Source organism: Actinia tenebrosa, unplaced genomic scaffold, assembly GCF_029948245.1.
Source record: "Actinia tenebrosa isolate PJP-AT-01 unplaced genomic scaffold, QUT_ActTen_1.0 PGA_scaffold0__85_contigs__length_37466705, whole genome shotgun sequence".
Taxonomy (NCBI): domain Eukaryota; kingdom Metazoa; phylum Cnidaria; class Anthozoa; order Actiniaria; family Actiniidae; genus Actinia; species Actinia tenebrosa.
In genome coordinates this window covers 12,349,874-12,368,061 of record NW_028292569.1, presented here as the reverse complement: position 1 = coordinate 12,368,061, position 18,188 = coordinate 12,349,874, and the positions used below count along the sequence as shown (strand labels likewise).

Sequence of the window (18,188 nt, the reverse complement as noted above, 5' to 3'; positions counted from 1 at the left end):
ATAATGGTTCTGTTTTGGCCGACAGATCATGACCAACTGACCTGCATCAATGAATATTGTACGTTCAAAACAATAATATTCAGAAATATACCTCAATACTGACTTACAAATACAATATAACTGATGACAAACGTCGAAACCGTGAAATATTACCTTATGGGGTAAATTTATGCTTTTTCTTTGACGGCAGTGGAAACCTTTACTTCCCGTGGCTGCTTTCTAACCATTAAAACTGCATACTGAGAAACAATTGTGAACAACATTCAACACCTGTTTTATAATGACTATATTTGTTCATCAAGACTTTTTTTCTAAAAACTAGACTGGTTTGAATATGGTTAATAAACTCTTGCGGTATTCATTTTGGAAATAAGTTGTGACAGGATTATCAAGACGAATAAAGAACACACTTGATGCAAGGATCAGAGCAAGATTAATGATCAAGACTCAAGGAAGTAGTCAACTTTATTTATCCACTTGTTCAGACAAAGCTTTTTTATCTATTAATTCATCTCCTTCATAATTAATCAAAAGATTGTCAACGAACTAATTATTTGGTGATTTATTTACGGGACTGATTCATTTGTTCAGATATCGTAGTCCGAGGTAGTGTATTTTATTTCAAAAGGTTATGGCGAGTGAAGGTAATGTTATCATTTAGGTAAATAGTACGGTTGAATGGTCCTTACCAACCTTGTCTGGAGCTAGATTTGTAATTAATACAACTGTTCTGTTACGAGCTGTGATTCACATGCACGACGTCAGTACCGGCTTGTCATCTGCAGTGACAGTACAGATCACCTGACATACTTGGATAAGTACTCTTGCAATAAATCAAGCCGCGTAGATGGCAATTTAAAGCACTCTCTAATTAAGAAACACTCCTCAGTAGAAGATGCAAAATCAACGATATCGTACGATTGTGTGTGTGTTAGTGGCAGCAGTAATAATAATAGGCATAGGATGTCTTATCACAGGTATTGTCATGATGACACAAGCTCCAAAGAAGATAGAAGAGAGTCCGCCTACTACGACATGGGGTTACTCCACCGAGGGTAAACGAATTGGACTCGAAAACGTTCTTCAGAAAATTCAAGACAAGTATTTCGAGTTGTATCCTAACAGAATCTCGTACAAGCCTGGTGTTAATACAGCCGAGGTTAAAAGCAAATACAAACCGTTTGATCCTTCACCCCTTCTCATCAAACATAGAACTGATTCTGCAAGAAAGCTGTTGAAAGAACTGAATGAGCTTCAAGTATCTACTGATAAACTGAAACAGTTCGAGAAACGAGCTATCGCCCAGGCCAAGTACTGGGTGTATCATGTGCTGCCATATGGAGTACCATACGGATATGACTATTATAATGGAGACTGGATGATGGGGCCAGATATTTTTTGTTGGGCTCCAATGTGCCACACAACGTATGAGGTTCAGCGATCTATGAAACACTTTAAGCCATCTAGTGTGAAGGATATGGAACTGCTTAAAGAAAAACTGATAAACATTGGCCAAGGGTACAAACAAGTCACCGAAAACTTACGCTTAGGGATTGCAGCAGGAATGGTACGAAACGTGGAGGCTTGCCAAAGTGGGTTGCGCGCAATAACCAGTAGATTCCGTCAGATTCACGTGTCAGGAGAAAGAGGTATGGGGGAGTGAGTATATATGTACTAGATAAAATATAAAGAATTAACAGCTCTAATATTCTGATAATATCCGACTGTCTACAGTAAGCTGATGTATTCCCATGCATTTGATTTAATCACATTTTAGATTTACAAACCCGTCTACTAGAAGCAGTTTAACTAGTGCTTTCTTAGAATACTAGTATTATAACGGTTTTTTTTTACAATGTAACAACCAAAAGGTCAGGCAGGAATCCGTTAGTGACGTCCATTCCAAAAATCACCCATCAGACCGTGAATAAATATTATCAAAGAAAAAAATAGACTTTGCAAGACAGGGGAACTCAGTCTTTCAGTGAAATTCTTGCTTGCGATCACTGAAATAGTGTTGGTATCGACGAGGCAGTAATACAAAGGCACTTGAAAATCTAACGATATTTGAAACAGATTTGTTTTAACGAAGCGACGAATAGGATATTTTTGTTTTTGATGTGGTCGAAGAAAAGCATAGAAGATATCTATTGTATCACGCAACTTTTTTAAAATGACCTGATGGCCGTAACGAATAGTTTAAAATTGCATAGCAATAGTACGCTGCTACATTATCAAACAATCCCTCGCTGTTTAACACAGTAAAAATTGTCCTTCGATGAAGTAGTTTAACGTCAAAAATAAATAATATGCATCATTGATTGTTCCAGAAATCTGCATTAATCTATTGTTTTTAATTCACTGTCATATTTTGCGTCTTTTTTCGGACGGTAGACTAGTAATATCAAGTGTTTATTTGTCTGTGTTGGTGTGTTATATTTGTTAAATATTCACAAAATATTAATGAAGCATTTGCCCAACGTACCTAACTTGTAACATGGAAAAAACCCCACACAGTTGGATAAAATCCGATCCCAGCCGAACAGAGGCCGAAAGGATCACGGGACCTAAAACGTGAAGGACCAGTAAAACCCTCACAAATCTAATTTTTTATATATTTTTTCAATCGAAGGAATTTTGAATTCTTCTTTCGTGGAGGAAATGTTGAGCCAAGACTTTTTATCGGACTTCAACACGAAAACCGAAGAAGTTAACCAATGGAAGACCAAATATGGTAAAGAAGCCAGCCAATCAATAGAAGACTTTCTCGTAAAGTACGTTGGGGAACCAATCTATCAGCATCTCAGGTAAATACATGTAAAGCTATGTATGTGTTGATTCACCTTGACTTATTATACTCCACCACGTGCATTCAGTATCACTATTGGCGTCCTTCGTCTCTCTCGCATGACTGGAGTCAACTGGATTACTCTTCAGATTTAGTGCTCGACAACATACTGCAGTTATAGTGTACAAGTGATATGCCATATCACTCGGAGATAATGAGTAGTCGAACTGTTGAGGATAATGGGAAAGACGCCAAATCAAGTCAAAGATCTCCATTTTAGGAACGAAGCAGATACTGCAAATGACATCGTTCACATGCTTCATAATTTGAGCGGCTTTCGTAATGTCATTTCAGTTTGAAGCCAAGCTCGCTGTAATAGAACGATGTATATGACAATTCTTACTTTGACGCAGGTATTTAGAGACAAACTACAGCATGCATTGCGTCTTGTCTAGTATCTCCAGTGGGTTTGGATCTCTACCTTTACAACATGTTTACGTCAACAACACTCCAGTTTCCAAGGCAACAGGGCTTCTTCCAAATGGCGAACAGCTGAATGGGACTGAAACCTACTACAAACTACTCTCGTACTTCACCACCATTAATATTACAGCAAACGAAATACAAGCATTAGGAACTCAACTGGTGGACAGCCTGTATGGTGAGGTTAGTGTTCATATCTAACGACTGTGCTCTTAATTACTGATATAGTTTAATGTCTCGCAACTGGTGGACAGCCTGTATGGTGAGGTTAGTGTTCATATCTAACGATCGGCGCTTATATAATTACTGATATAGTTTAATGTCTCGCAACTGGTGGATAGCCTGTATGGTGAGGTTAGTGTTCATATCTAACGATCGGCGCTTATATAATTACTGATATAGTTTAATGTCTCGCAACTGGTGGACAGCCTGTATGGTGAGGTTAGTGTTCATATCTAACGATCGGCGCTTATATAATTACTGATATAGTTTAATGTCTCGCAACTGGTGGATAGCCTGTATGGTGAGGTTAGTGTTCATATCTAACGACTGTGCGCTTAATTACTGATATAGTTTAATGTCTCGCAACTGGTGGACAGCCTGTATGGTGAGGTTAGTGTTCATATCTAACGACTGTGCGCTTAATTACTGATATAGTTTAATGTCTCGCAACTGGTGGATAGCCTGTATGGTGAGGTTAGTGTTCATATCTAACGACTGTGCGCTTAATTACTGATATAGTTTAATGTCTCGCAACTGGTGGATAGCCTGTATGGTGAGGTTAGTGTTCATATCTAACGACTGTGCACTTAATTACTGATATAGTTTAATGTCTTGTTTCCAGCTAATGAATTTAACACGAAAAATCACAGGAGAAAGCGACAATGATAGAGCAAAGGCCAGCATGAAAGCAAAACTGAACGAACAGAGTAATTATTTTGCAAATCAAAACATCCCTGCTAATGAGTCCAATGAGGATGCCTATAAACGATGTATCTCCATGGAAACAGCCAAGGTTCACTGTCCAGTACGATGGTATGCTATGCAACGCTGGTTCTCATACGTCAGAGAGGTAAGGATTGAAATACCACGTACTTGGATCAAGCAATTGTGCATGGAATATTAGGACTAACTAACCTTGAAATAATGTATTACATACTTCTAGTTGACGACAATACTAAGTGTCAAAGTTATGAAGCTTTTCCACGTGGTTGGACCAAAGATTTCCGTACCAAGTTGTCCTGTTGAGCCTAAAGCAGATTTCAATCCAGCTTCTCCAGCACCAACCTACAGAAAAACAAACACTGCGTGCACCAATCCCGCAGGATACTACATTCCTTTCTTTCTAAAGAAACCCGGACCAAAATCAGACGAAGGAACGATCAGTGCACATGAGGTATCCCCTGGTCATCACTTACAGGTGAGACGGATAATGAGTCAATCGCTTCTGTTAGTCTATTTATAAATATGATCAATGTTGCTTCCCACAGGTTCAAGGCTATGTCGAGCATTTTTCTGTGGAGGATAAGGGTGTTGTTCGATGGCTGTCCAGTTCTCTGCATTTCTTGGCTTTCTCAGAGGGTTGGGCTTTGTATTCAGAGGATCCTTTGATAGCTCGTGAAACAGATTCCTACAAAGATTTTCCCCTTATGAAGTTTGGAGCGCTGAAATGGCAGGTAAGGAAACATTCTGGGGCGGTCTTGGGGGAAAACTTTGTGGTGGTAGCGCCGAGCACACTCATTGGCCAGTGTGTAGCCTGCTTCGCTGCTCAAAGGGGTGGGGGTGGGGGCATGGGGGAATGCGGGAAGATTATTTTGTACCCCTTCATCCCACCATTTCATTTTTTCTCGTGTAGTTGGTACGTGCAGCTCGACTTGTGGTTGAAACAGCTCTTCACACCAACCAGATGTCTAGAGATGAGGCTGTCCAAATGCTGTCCAAATACATGTGGGAGGATACTGGTATGCAGGCTAAAGAGGTAATTAACATCTAAGTGATTATTGCCCACTAATAATTCACTCAAGCTAGTATATCATCATCTGCAGGTGACTAGATATCAGAGTGTACCAGGACAAGCCGTCAGCTACATGATCGGCAGAATACAAATACTGAATATACGTCAATCTGCCCAGAAAAGGCTGGGAAACAAGTTCAACATCAAGGACTTTCATTTCCACATGTTACGTCAAGGAGCATCTCCTCTGAGTTATTTGGAAACAGCAATGCACAAGTATGTAAGTTGTGTACTGAACAGTAAAGAAGAAGGCTGTGAAGGTGTCCTGAAGCCGCCAATCAAGCATGCTAGCAGTTTGGATGGTGATGATTCGGACGTAGAGAGTTTATATCATCCATCTTTTGTTGTTCTTTGAATGAATTGGAGTTCGATCATCAATTGAACTTGGTCGTGTTGGATGAAGATGGGTACTAGTGGGATTACAATACTACAATATTCGGATACCACTATAAACATACGTCTTGCAATAAGCTGAACATTCTTCTGTCACACTCAAGTCGTCCATCAGTCACTCTTTCTATCAACCGATTTAAGACTGGGCCCATAACGCTACGGTAACATACTACAAACCAATCTCTAAAGACAAAAATTCTAAAATATTCTAAATAAGGTTTTATATAAAAATAAGTTTATTTTCACTCTAGATAAAGAGCTTGTGAAGAAATCTCACGCAGCTGTACAAGGGTACCAATAAAGACATATGGGCTGGACAACTGGGCTTCCTTTGTCTCATGCTATTCGCACTATACTTCTCAGTACTACCCATAAATACAAAGTGTTTGGCAAATTACGATACAAAATGAAAACGTATTCACAACAATATTATAAATTCAAAAATGGACATTTTTCTTTAAAAATCGTCACACATTACGAATACCGGGAATTAGTTCCCAGGCTCTCCGAATAGATCTCCCGCATTCAGCACCATAGCTACCCCACTCAGGGTTAAGTCTTCTGGTTCAACAGACGTCTTCAGTGAAATTGTGAATGCACACATTTGTCGAGACTGAAAATGAACAACACACGATTCAATGATCACGTGATATTTTCCCGCTATATTTACTTTTTACGTAGGGTTTAAAAGCATTTAGCAAGATGGGTGTTATACTGGATTACTTACACGTGTCATATAGACTGGACAGTTGTACAAAGGCACAGAGGAACTTTCTGAAGCTCGCTCGATGTCATCCGATGTTTCTAACTGCTTTAAGTCAGAATATAAAACTGGTCGAACCATAAGATCAGGGACAGCCATGAAAGAACTCCTGCGAATAGAACGAAGCAATTATGAACAAACCCTTTTGCATTCCCCATGTAGAGATATCCGTTAATACTACTAGTACTTACGAGGATTGTTTGATACACTCATCATACTCGGCTCCCTCCATGTATATACCCGTTAATACTATCCCATCATCGTCATCTGCCTTGGAGTGCTTTGCTGTGTTCTTCTCGAAAATGCGGCAATGTAGAGTAACCTAGGAGTAAGAGAACGGTGGTCAGAAAGACTTTAGAAGTGCAGCAAGTATATTCGGTTAAATCTGCACTTCTTACCTCACTGACATTACAGCCGGTCATCGCTGCTTTCTCGTGTTTTAAAGAAGCTACAACAGCACCAGGATAAGCCAAACCACCAAGCCAAACAGACTTGAGTCTTCCACGACACAGAACTGGTTCTGAACCATTCTTGGGTATCATTCCCTCCTGGATCCAGCATGTAAACTGCTTGTGCCGCAACTGAAAATCTAAAGCAAACCAGTCTTTTGTTCAGTAATGTTAGAATAAAACCCATCTATATGTATTCTGGTTGACTTACCGTCTAACCACGACGAGAGGGAATGAGGCGAGGGTTGACTGTTAGGATGTAACCATGACAACGGTACTTGCTCTTTCTGGAGGCTATTTACAACATTGGTGAGGTACGAGGGTATGGCTGCAGATCCTGCCAGTACACTTTGCTCGAGGGTTTGAAGGATATGACGAACATAACATAATTGACAGTTAAACCATTCACATTCCTGAAACCAATCAAATGACAATATTGGCTTATAGCCCCTGCATCATAGATGATACTGATATCACACATTACCTTCTGTAGAACGTAACCCATACTCTCTGACAGCCGATCACTTTCAGAGGTCCCCACACTGCTGGTCTCGGAATACTGTGATAAAGCTCGCAACTGAGACAAGACACGTGGCATTAGTTTGTGGATAGGAATAGCATCATCAGTCTCGATCTTCAACAGGTTTGGTAGTTTGTCTAGACACATATCCATCGCGTTACGTAATGATGACAGTTTAAGGGCTCGGCCGATTATTGGACCTTTGTGGAATCCCTGTGGTTTTGGCATGATTGATGGAAGAAGTAGTGTACGAAGCTGATCGAAAAACTTTTCCACGCTGAAAAATGAAGTCAATACAAAGTTAGAGTTAAAACAAGCCTCCCTTTAGCCCCGCGTCATTAAAAGCCTTAGCTGTGGAATACGACAGACAATCCCGTTAATGTTCGTCATATATCCTCATAGCCGTCCCGCCGACTGACGTACCTTGATTGTCTGAGTTCTCTCTGCACGCTGGAATGCAGGGACAAGGCTGCAACAGTGTTAAATGAGGAATCAGAGCTGATTTTTTCAGTGAACCAAGTGATGTAATCTTCAGGCTCAACGTTGACAGGAGGCAAAGGGAGTTTAGCTTGTCCCATCTCGATACTAGAACCTTTGGTGTGAAGTATCATGTTTGTTAATGTCGCTATGTATCGCTGATCCCATTCGTTGACAACCTTTCCTGCATACACCACCTAATATAGTCAAAAAATACCAATAACTTGTTATGCGGGTACAATAATATACTGAGCTACGCTGCTGCTCGGGAGGGGAATGGGGAAAAAGAGGATAATACAAAATAGTATCTAGGACTTCTCTCTTCGGGATATACATCATTTCAGTTGTTGGTCTTACGAAGACTAGAAGAATGAATAATTGTTACCTGGGCGATGTTATCAGCGTCCCAGGTCATATTTCCTGACTGTTGTTTCTTACTGAATCCTGAACCAATAATGAGCTCAATGCCAGTCAATAGATCACTGGAGGTGAACGGGTAATACCCGTTAAGAGCACGGGTACCAAACTTCTGTCGCAGTAGTAGTATGCTGTGTACCACACAAAGCCCAAACACGGCTGTGCGAACACTGAGGTTTTGTTCACGCACTCTGTCCCAGTATCCTGTAGGGACGCACTGTACAATACACTTGGAGTAAGTATTTATAATGATTATCCTTTATACAAACAGTGAAGGGATTAAAAGTACGGGTTATTTGTCATATGCCACACCTTTACCTGAAGGTTTTGGATAATTGTACTCCTGAGATCGAGGTCACCAGCCGACAGATACTGATACTGATCTTGTTGGTCAACTACGTCCCACGCCAACTGATGCGCAAACAGCAACAACACCTCTGGGAGTTGAGGACTACTCTCTGATATCAGGAACACTCTCCACTGGGATGGTGTTCGTGGGGAAGCTATGTAAACAACGGATAATATTAATGACATATTATACTAGTTGAGGACTGCTCTCTGATATCAAGAACACTCTCCACTGGGATGGCGTTCGCGGGGAAGCTATGTAAACAACGGATAATATTAATGACATATTATACTAGTTGAGGACTGCTTTCTGATATCAAGAACACTCTCCACCGGGATGGTGTTCGTGGGGAAGCTATGTAAACAACGGATAATATTAATGACATATTAACCCATAATACTTACCTTGTAGGTGAAGTCTTAGCAGTCTGTTGTACAGCTGATCCAGCCAATCACGTGAGGCAAGCTGTAGATTGTCGATCAACAACCAGCTATCAGTCCTTACTGCAGTTGCTAAGGCAACGTCAATCAAATCCTCTTGTACTTGGCCTACTGATACGTAATTACACGTGATATTCTGGGACTGAGAGTAAAAAAGAGGTCGTATTATTAGAGTATTTTTGGATCATGCTTTATGTAAAAAATATCAAATATACATCCTGTATTAAGCGGCCAGTTGACAATTTCCCGAAGTTATCGGGCTTATCCCCGACTCACTCTCTTGTCAGAAGTAATCAGCATATACAACCTCTATTTAGCGACCAGATGACAATACCCCGAGGTTATCAGGCTTATCCCCGACCTACTCTCTTGTCAGAAGTAATCAGCGTATACAACCTCTATTAAGCGACCAGATGACAATACCCCGAGGTTATCGGGCTTATCCCCGACTCACTCTATTGTCAGAAGTAATCAGCATATACAATCAAGAATAAAGTGAAGGAACTGTTGTGTCACTGTTCAGTCTTACTTACCCCTGCAAGTTTCTTGAGTACACTGACTGGCGTGATTGTAAATGGAAGACTAAGAGAGTTCTGCGCGGGCATGAGAATGAAGATAGGAACAGAATGAGGGATTCCAAACAAGATGTCCTTGAACGATGGTGCTGTGGTCTCTATCAGCTGAGACAATGACTGAGTAACAGCTACACGTATTGCTTGCTTGAACCTAACCAAAGTATGCAAGAATGCTATGAGCTTCATAAATAGCAACACTAGTCATTGAATGATGTACCACCATACCTGTCCGGTCTAAGAGCAGATAGCACCAATAGTTTGTGGAAGACCGACAGAGCCCGAGGTGTTTGCAGTGCCTCTGGTGTCTCGCTATCATACCACTGCTTCCATTCAATAGGGTTAGACGCAACGTCCGCACACAGACTGTCCAGCGGTCCTTTCATGGTAGACAAGGCTAAAACAGTCTCCCAGCTATTGGGTGATATCCAGCCAGGCTTTAGAAGGGTTGGGTCGAAGTCTGCTAAACTCAGCCCATGCGATAATTCGTGTCCTATTGTTGAGTCAGAGAAAACACATGACTCCTCAGTAAATTACTAGTTATGGGAGAGGAGAGAAGAGGATGGTATAGAATATACAAATTATACTATAAAATGACATAGCTGACAGTTACCTCCAGTCAAGAGTATCTGGAGCTCATCTTTGTTATTTTTATCCATTCGTAGGATCAAGAATACGAGAGTGGCGAAAAGAAGGCGATGTTTTTCGTAAATGCTCCTGTAGAGGGTAAAAGAGAGTATAGAGTTACATTATATAGTGAGACAGCTATCGATTTACTAAACTTCACTGAAAGATATACCTGCTGACGTTAATGTAGAATTCTTTGGTTAAAGCAGCCTGTAGTGATTCGGTTTCGCTTTCTGTCAGACCCTTGTATTCTACGTTAGGTGATGGTAGTTCTACTTCAGTTGGTAGTGTGACTGAAGTCTTCTTACTGACAGTAGTGCTACTACTTGTGCTCTTACTTACGCCTAAAAACCATCAACACAAATGTGATAAGTGTGAAGTAGATAAAATGCACTGATTGAATGTACCATTGTCTGGCACGGTTCATACCTTTGTCAACCGCTTCTTCATCATTGATTTTGATAATCACAGAAGTATGCGACGGGTTCTCACCGTCTTCTGGTTCATCTTCGTACTCAACCCTCTCTCCATCCGATATGTTGAAATCTTTACCGACTGCTTTTCTAAAGAGACCCATGAAGTACCCTAAAGAGAAGCGGTATTCATGTTGAACTTTACACAGATCTTTCAAAAGGCTATAGAGCACGACTCCGCGTTTTGCCAAATTACGGAACTGGCTGCGAATATGCGACAGACGTTCAAGATTCTTCATGGCTTTGAGAAGACGACGAGTCACCTGAAAAGATACAATAGTCATCTGATATGACAATAATAACAACAAAAGATGAGAAGGATTGGGGAAAAGCTTAAGTAATAATCACCATCATTATCAACATCATCACCACCAGTATCATCATCACTATCACCATTACATCATCACCATCACCATCATCATCATCATCACCACCATCATCCCCACCATCATCCCCACCACCATCATCATCACCACCACCAACACCACCGGTATCATCATCACTATCACCATTACATCGATACCACCACCATCATCATCAGCACCATCACCATTACCACTATCATCTTCACCCCACTACCAACACTATCGCCACCACCACCATTACCATCAATCGTACCACCAGTACCGAGCAATAAAAAGAGAGCCCTACCTCAGTTCTACTTTGTACTAACTCAGCTATCAGCTCAGTCTCATCCCATATACTAGTGCCTTCTTTAGTCATGATTCTATTCATTAGTTTCCCGTCCACATCTTCTAATGTCTTCAATAGCTCCACCACAGCAAGTAGGGTCTTACGTCCTTCGATATACAGCTCAGGGCGCACGCGCGAAAAAGCCTCTAGTGCTAACTCCTCTTCCAGTCCCTGGTCACACAACTCGAAGTTGATGAGGGTCGTTATGGAGGCTACTTCTGTGGGAAAGACTGGTTCCGAGACACGTGACACCAGGTAAAGACGGAAGTTGAGGTTGCACGTGACACGACGACTACCGAACTTCACAACCTGAGGATCTATTAATAAGAATACGACACCTCGTTATTGATACAACATTAAGGGTGGTCAATTGAAGTATATTTTTAAAATGTTTTTTCTTCTTACCTTTGAAGGGTTTCTCAGACACCGCTGTATTGATGTGGTGAATCAGAGGCATGAAGAGAGAATCTATACGTTGATCAATGTTGTAGAGTACTAATACTGAACCACCGGTGATGGCCCTTTCGATCTGAAGTACAGTCGACTGGTCACTAGATTACCAATAATACACATTAGAGAGAATCTATATGTTGATCAATATTGTAGAGTACTAATACTGAACCACCAGTGATGGCCCTTTCGATCTGAAGTTTAGTCGACTGGTCACTAGATCACCAATAATACACTTCAGTAATGCTATTAACCATATTATATTTTCACTACCATGGATGGAATACGTACCTTTCCCCCAGGTCGAGTTCCAGCACTTGCTTGCCATGTTCTAACATACGAATCATTTCCAAGGTTTTGGTATTGGGATCTATAAGCAATGGTACTCTTTGCCATGACGAGCTGGCCAGTACAGCGTTTTCTATCTTGCGCAGACCTAGTCCTTTAGTGAGTAGCTTGCGCACCGGACCATCACCAATAAGAAGTTTAGCGACAGCTAGAGAGAACGCATCGTATTCTATCAGTGTCTTATTCATGATCTCTTTCCCTTGTGAAGCGTGAGATAATTTTCGCTCTAGTTCTTTAGGCGTCTGTTCTTTTTCGCTCTGCTCGACGTCTTGTTTTTCAAAATCGTCGTCTTGAATTTGATCTCGATAGTTTGAATTCTCGTCTTTTTCATCTTCGCCTGCAATAGACTTTGTGTCTAGTAACCTTCCTCCAGGCTCGTTATCTTTATCACCAGCATTATGTGATCCACCACTACCACGTGATCCACCACGTGATGCAGCACGTGATCCTCCACGTGAGCCAACAAGTGCCTCGTCATTGCCCTGTTGTTTGTCTTTTTCACTCAGGGTACTCTCAGTCTTGATTAGACCCTCTGTCTTGAAGACCCGTGCATCAGGATGAGGAGGACTAGCGTCCAGGACTAAAGGCACCCCACGTTCCTCTAGACAACGAGGCCAATGTACAGTCATCATATCACGCCGGAAGCTAAAGCCATAAGGTCCAAGGTAAGTAGCGAATGCAGCTGCAATAGCCACACCACCAGCCATAGCATCTTTACGCTCCTTGATTCCTGTTTGTAAACTGAGCCATTTTTGACGACCTGAGCTTAAAACCTGCAATTAAACAAATAACGTTATGTATCTAACTATTATTCCTAATATCCCTAGCTGATCAATACCTGTTCAAAATAAGCTGCTTGTTTCAATTTTGTATCCAGGTTTTGTGTCAGTTCATGCTGTCTACACTTGTCGATAGATGCTTCTTCATAAGCAAGAGCCAAAGTCTTCAGTCGTTCCTCCAGTCCTCTGAGCTTCTCGTCCATTGTTGACATCTTCTCGACAGCAATGTCTTCAGCAGATGATGTCTCTGCTACTTTAGCATGTAAAGGCTTGACTTTGGACTGCATCATACGATGATACCTGTAAATCACGATCATCACAATCAATAACGCGAGGCGAGACAAGGTATCGGGTCGTGGAGCACCCATCACGTACCTTACGACACCACGGACCCATTGGACCAGTGACCCTACAGCAGTGTTATTGGTCTTTCGTTCTAGGTAATCTCCACTGAAATGAGGTTTCTTGAGGTAAGGTTCAACCACTTCAAGTGTACTTGGTGGTAACTCGATGTCATCAAACATGCCCAGTTCTTCACGGAATCTACAAACAACACATTTGATACATTGATAATCTGCCGCTAAAGAACCTGTTACACGTGCAATCAGTTACCTGTCAAGATTGGCCATTAGCCGTTTGGCTCCCTTGTTCCACGTCAGGTCTGATGTTGGAGATTTCACTGTGAATAGTAAAAGTGAAAATTGAGTAAGATGAAAAAGACAATAACAAGGCGACATAATGTCTCAATACCTATGATGATAATGGCAGCCAGTAGATCTTCTATCTCAGTATCTGGTTTTTGCATTGCTCTTAACTCAGTCAGTCCTTGTTGATCCAAGGTCTTGAGCACACGTTTGGTATCTGATACCACGGCTGCTGCTTTGAACACGGCACGTTCATGGGCAATTTGATACTCGGGTAGGGCCTGCAGTATAGAATATTGTTACATGAATGAATAACACGGCATAGCACACGGGATTAATCTACACATAATCGTTACCTTCTTGAGTTTATGTATTCGTTCTTGTTGCCTTTTAATCAGTCGAACCTGTTCTTCTGCAATCGCTCGGTCCTGCCCCAACAAAGACAAGCGACATTACCTCATATCATAAGAAGGATTCACTTAATGTAACCCATATTAGTAAGAATATTGGCGTTTGACAATTGAAAAACTGCGCAGCATTGATTCTAGTGATAACTAACTGGTCTAATAGGATGATATCGAGGAGTTAACGTACCTGACCTATCTGGATTAGCAGCTGTTCATTACCCTGTTAACAAAGTAACCATGATCAATGTTAATACTCATAATATACATACGTGTAGTATACGCTAAAAGATGGTGAACAGTGTTCAACTAAGTTAAAGTATGAATTCTCGTAATGACGTAAAAACATGTTCGTGACATCATTTTAGCATTTTGACGTCATATTGTCACACCTTCTTTTTCTGTTCCAGCACCATTATCTCGTGTTCCAGTTGCTTCTTGAGTTCTTCCGCCAAGAATACGCCATTTTCTATGGTCTTCAAAGCTGCTTCCACCTGTTCGTGTTCCTTCTGAAGCGACAGCTGCCTCTTGGTGACTAGATTAATGAATCTATAAACATGAATCATCCATAATATCAGCACAGATGTCGATACGTTTGTTTCTTAGAGAAATACTTTTTTAGATTAGGTTAGTTACCACGATGATAATGACGACGATGACGGTGGTGGTGGGGGGCTGTGTGAACTAGGAGAAACAACGATAAAGCCCAACTTACTTTTCTACAAATGTTTCAAAGGTGGTGTTGGTCAGATGGCCATACTTGCCAGCATCAACATCATGAAATTCTTGATGACGTAACGACAGATGCATGGAAGCCATTAGATGTGCAAGATTCTCCTTTTCTAATGAACTGAATATCTTGATATCTGGAACAAACACACAGAACAACTCATGTCCATGTTGTGTTACTTCGTTACTGATTGCATTACATATAACACAAATTTGGACTTACCCTTTAAGTGGTAGATTGCGTGATTGACTAAGTCTTGCTTGGACCAGTGTGGCATTAGTATAATAGACACAGAGTTAGTCAGTGCAGGGAGGGCGCGGCATCGCCTCTGGAAACTCTCTCCCAATGAAGTGCAAGTCATTACTACACGAAGGTTCTCTCGGACCGTTCTACGATTAACAAAGAAAAGCTCAGTGTTCAGTTGGTGTTTAGTTAAGGTAAGGAAGTAAGTATTGTGACTGGATCATCTCTAACCTAACCCAACCCAAATCAAATGTCAAAAAATGAGTTACTTGAGGAAGAAGTCCCATGCAACGTCCTTGGTGTATGTCAAGCCAGCTTGTGTGACTTCAGATCGTACAGCATTGATGACCGATGTCTGTTCTTCTTCGCTAAATAAGTGAGAGATGGAACACGACACGAGAAACTCGCTAACGTGAACCAGGAAATCCTCCAAGAAGATATCAGACTCGGGTAATAAGAGTAGAAGGTGTTCACCCTGAAAATAGACAAACATGATGATTCAGTTCCTAAATAAGACTGAACAACTATGGGTAGAAAAGTAGTTTACAGACACAGTACGAGATAACTCAGCAGTCCACACTATCCAGTCCTTACCTTGACTCCTGCTCTTGTGTAAGCCTGTACTAAATCTGTCTTGAAGTTGTCCAGTGTATATTTATCAGTGTTGGAGATGGATGAAGGGTTGATACGAGTCACTGAGTAGTCACAGAGATGTGCTGCTAGCTGAGCCAGTTTTGTTGCTAGACCCGGGGAACCCTCGGATACGATCAAGGCGTGGCCACACTCATGAGGACATTGGATTATACGCACTAAACGACATATGGTCTCCATCACGTCCTGTAATAGATAACAAACTATTTTCAAAAGATTATATCCAACTTAACACCATAACGACTGAAATAATTTGTCCTTTCCTAACATCGTTGTTTACCGTTCAGCTGGCTGAAGTCTAAATCACCAGCTATCTTAATAACCCTACAACATTCAAGGGATAAAGAGCTCCCTCCCTTTCTCAATCCCCTAGAGCGCCGCTACGCAGGCTATAGATCCCCTAATGTTATATATGTATACATACATCATGAAGTGTGATCTTTATCCTGGGAAAGTCTTTGTTGTATTCATCGATACCATGCTCTAAGACAGCACGAACCTGTACACAATCAAAAAAATATTCCATTAGAAGTCAGACACCTAAAACAATTGCTTGGTATATGAATCTTTGACTTTATTAACTATCCAATCACCTTCTTCATATCAGTCACGTGTCTATAGGCTAGATGGACATCGTCATCATTTGCGTCACTAGAGCCCGCACCAATCACCTCGCCTGAATTATCCTCAAGGTCGATGAGGTTTGTGAAGAAAGGTGTTGATCCACTGACAACAGACAGCTGCAACAACAACACGATATATAATCTTAGCCCAAGAAATACTAGACGTAGAGAATCAACTTATTTTGTATGCCAAAACCAAGCGAACAAACGAGTTAGTTGCAATGCTGCATGCTGATATTCACCTGTTCTTCGCTTGACAGTCTTTTTTTCGCTGCAGTCAAGAATGCTTGTTGATAACGATCCTTGTCAACCAAATCGATTAATCGTCGTCCATAGACCCAGTCACACTCGTGTTTCCATAACAACAAAAGGTCGTGGTGGGAGCACCCTGGTCGCAAAGTAAGGCACAGATTCCTAGAAAAGTCACGTGAAGATAAAAAGTGATTAATATTTAGAGCATTAGAATCCTAGAGACTGAACCTTTGCAAATCAGCTGAAAACCAGAAAAGATTACAGGTTTACCTGAAGACCACATATAATGGGTAAATAGTAATCTTACCTGAAGACCATGGTCAGGTCTGTCATAGTAAACATATAGTGACATCTCTGTGCAGTAGGTAGGTACATGGTGCGGAGGTAGTCTTGTAGTTCCAGCGTCACATATGTTAGGTTAGTGAGCAGTTCTTTCATGTATCGATCGTGATTACCGATCCCTGTGTGTTTGATATGACTCTCACCAGATCCTTGTGATGAAGTATCTGTCCCACCTGATTGAGACTGAAGGACATTGAGCAGGAAATGTTTTTCTAGTTGCTGCGTGTAGATGTAGTGTAGTTCGCTGATGCTGTGGACACAAATGTACACCATTACTCAAACACTGTTATATAACGTGACTAGCTACTACTACCTTATTTGCATACTGTACCTTGGAAAAGACACGTTGAACACAGAGAAGTGCCGTAGTAGTCTATTACTCAGCTTGGGTGTGGTGGGTGGTGTATAAGGGTTATATGACGAGAGATAAGACACGTGGCGAACTTCTTTCCACTGCTGAGTCTCAGGGTCAAAGACACCTCCATGATCGATATGTTGACGAACCAGTTCGCAAGCTGATTGGCTGTTAATGTTACTGACCTGACGACAAAAGCAGAATTTACAAAACCAAATGAGACTTATTGATTACCAAATCAAATATCATCTAACGTCAAAGCCCTGCCAATATATACATGAGGACATACCTTGCTCAGGTTCAAGTCGTCAACTAAACATGTTAGTTTTTTGTTTCCCTTTGGTACAAAGGTATGAGCATGTTTCCACTCCAAACAGTTAGACACCTCGTGCCAAAGACTACGTCCTGTAGTAAACTTGTTACAGTAAACCGCTAGGCTAAGTACTTCGCCTATGTCTCCACCATGTTGCTTCAGTCTGTGACGTAATATTGAAGTCTTCCCACTACCTTCCTCACCAACCAGTAAAACCGGTTTACCTGCGTCAGCCATTAGACCCACCAGATGGGAAATACGCTGAATGTGGAATGAAAGAATTAAAACTTGAAAGACAAAACATAATTAACCAAATATGAAAAATTATAATTCGCGTCAAAATTCCAAAGTCTGGGACCTAATGCTATAAAGCAGGACTGAGATAGCATAGGGACTCACCTCATTATTTATGGTATGCACGTAAGCTTCGTTAGGGATCCCTTCAGCAGCGGTCTGGGCGTAAGGTGGCACTGCTTCACGCCAGTTCAAAAACTCATGAGTGTCAGGATTGACGTAGAAATTCCAAACCTTAGAAACACAATAACAGAAGACTGGTAAATAGACAGACAGACAGACAGATAGACAGACAAAGAAAC

The 18,188-nt window shown here is 41.2% G+C and overlaps 2 protein-coding genes across 2 annotated transcripts in view; one reads left to right on the top strand and one right to left on the bottom strand.

Moving 5' to 3' along the window:
• Nucleotides 1-731: 731 nt before the first annotated feature.
• LOC116297142 (uncharacterized) lies at nucleotides 732-5,998 on the top strand. Its single transcript, XM_031705305.2, has 8 exons — nucleotides 732-1,649; nucleotides 2,633-2,807; nucleotides 3,202-3,454; nucleotides 4,116-4,343; nucleotides 4,437-4,691; nucleotides 4,762-4,947; nucleotides 5,127-5,249; nucleotides 5,317-5,998. Exons 1-8 carry the CDS (start codon nucleotides 896-898, stop codon nucleotides 5,638-5,640), a joined length of 2,298 nt encoding a protein of 765 aa, XP_031561165.1. The 5' UTR covers nucleotides 732-895; the 3' UTR covers nucleotides 5,641-5,998.
• LOC116297141 (uncharacterized) overlaps nucleotides 5,892-18,188 on the bottom strand; it is a 29,334-nt gene continuing 17,037 nt past the window's right edge. The window contains 36 exon segments of the mRNA XM_031705304.2: nucleotides 5,892-6,291; nucleotides 6,406-6,550; nucleotides 6,633-6,763; nucleotides 6,840-7,030; nucleotides 7,102-7,303; nucleotides 7,375-7,687; nucleotides 7,834-8,084; nucleotides 8,273-8,521; nucleotides 8,623-8,807; nucleotides 9,058-9,235; nucleotides 9,627-9,819; nucleotides 9,894-10,158; nucleotides 10,279-10,382; nucleotides 10,465-10,636; nucleotides 10,722-11,028; nucleotides 11,417-11,775; nucleotides 11,864-12,009; nucleotides 12,200-13,029; nucleotides 13,095-13,335; nucleotides 13,411-13,578; nucleotides 13,648-13,714; nucleotides 13,786-13,960; nucleotides 14,036-14,107; nucleotides 14,274-14,306; nucleotides 14,476-14,632; nucleotides 14,799-14,949; nucleotides 15,036-15,202; nucleotides 15,326-15,531; nucleotides 15,651-15,893; nucleotides 16,132-16,206; nucleotides 16,301-16,447; nucleotides 16,573-16,744; nucleotides 16,890-17,174; nucleotides 17,256-17,464; nucleotides 17,569-17,853; nucleotides 17,992-18,120. Of these exon segments, the coding sequence (XP_031561164.2) occupies nucleotides 6,169-6,291; nucleotides 6,406-6,550; nucleotides 6,633-6,763; nucleotides 6,840-7,030; nucleotides 7,102-7,303; nucleotides 7,375-7,687; nucleotides 7,834-8,084; nucleotides 8,273-8,521; nucleotides 8,623-8,807; nucleotides 9,058-9,235; nucleotides 9,627-9,819; nucleotides 9,894-10,158; nucleotides 10,279-10,382; nucleotides 10,465-10,636; nucleotides 10,722-11,028; nucleotides 11,417-11,775; nucleotides 11,864-12,009; nucleotides 12,200-13,029; nucleotides 13,095-13,335; nucleotides 13,411-13,578; nucleotides 13,648-13,714; nucleotides 13,786-13,960; nucleotides 14,036-14,107; nucleotides 14,274-14,306; nucleotides 14,476-14,632; nucleotides 14,799-14,949; nucleotides 15,036-15,202; nucleotides 15,326-15,531; nucleotides 15,651-15,893; nucleotides 16,132-16,206; nucleotides 16,301-16,447; nucleotides 16,573-16,744; nucleotides 16,890-17,174; nucleotides 17,256-17,464; nucleotides 17,569-17,853; nucleotides 17,992-18,120 (7,326 nt within the window). The 3' untranslated portion in view covers nucleotides 5,892-6,168.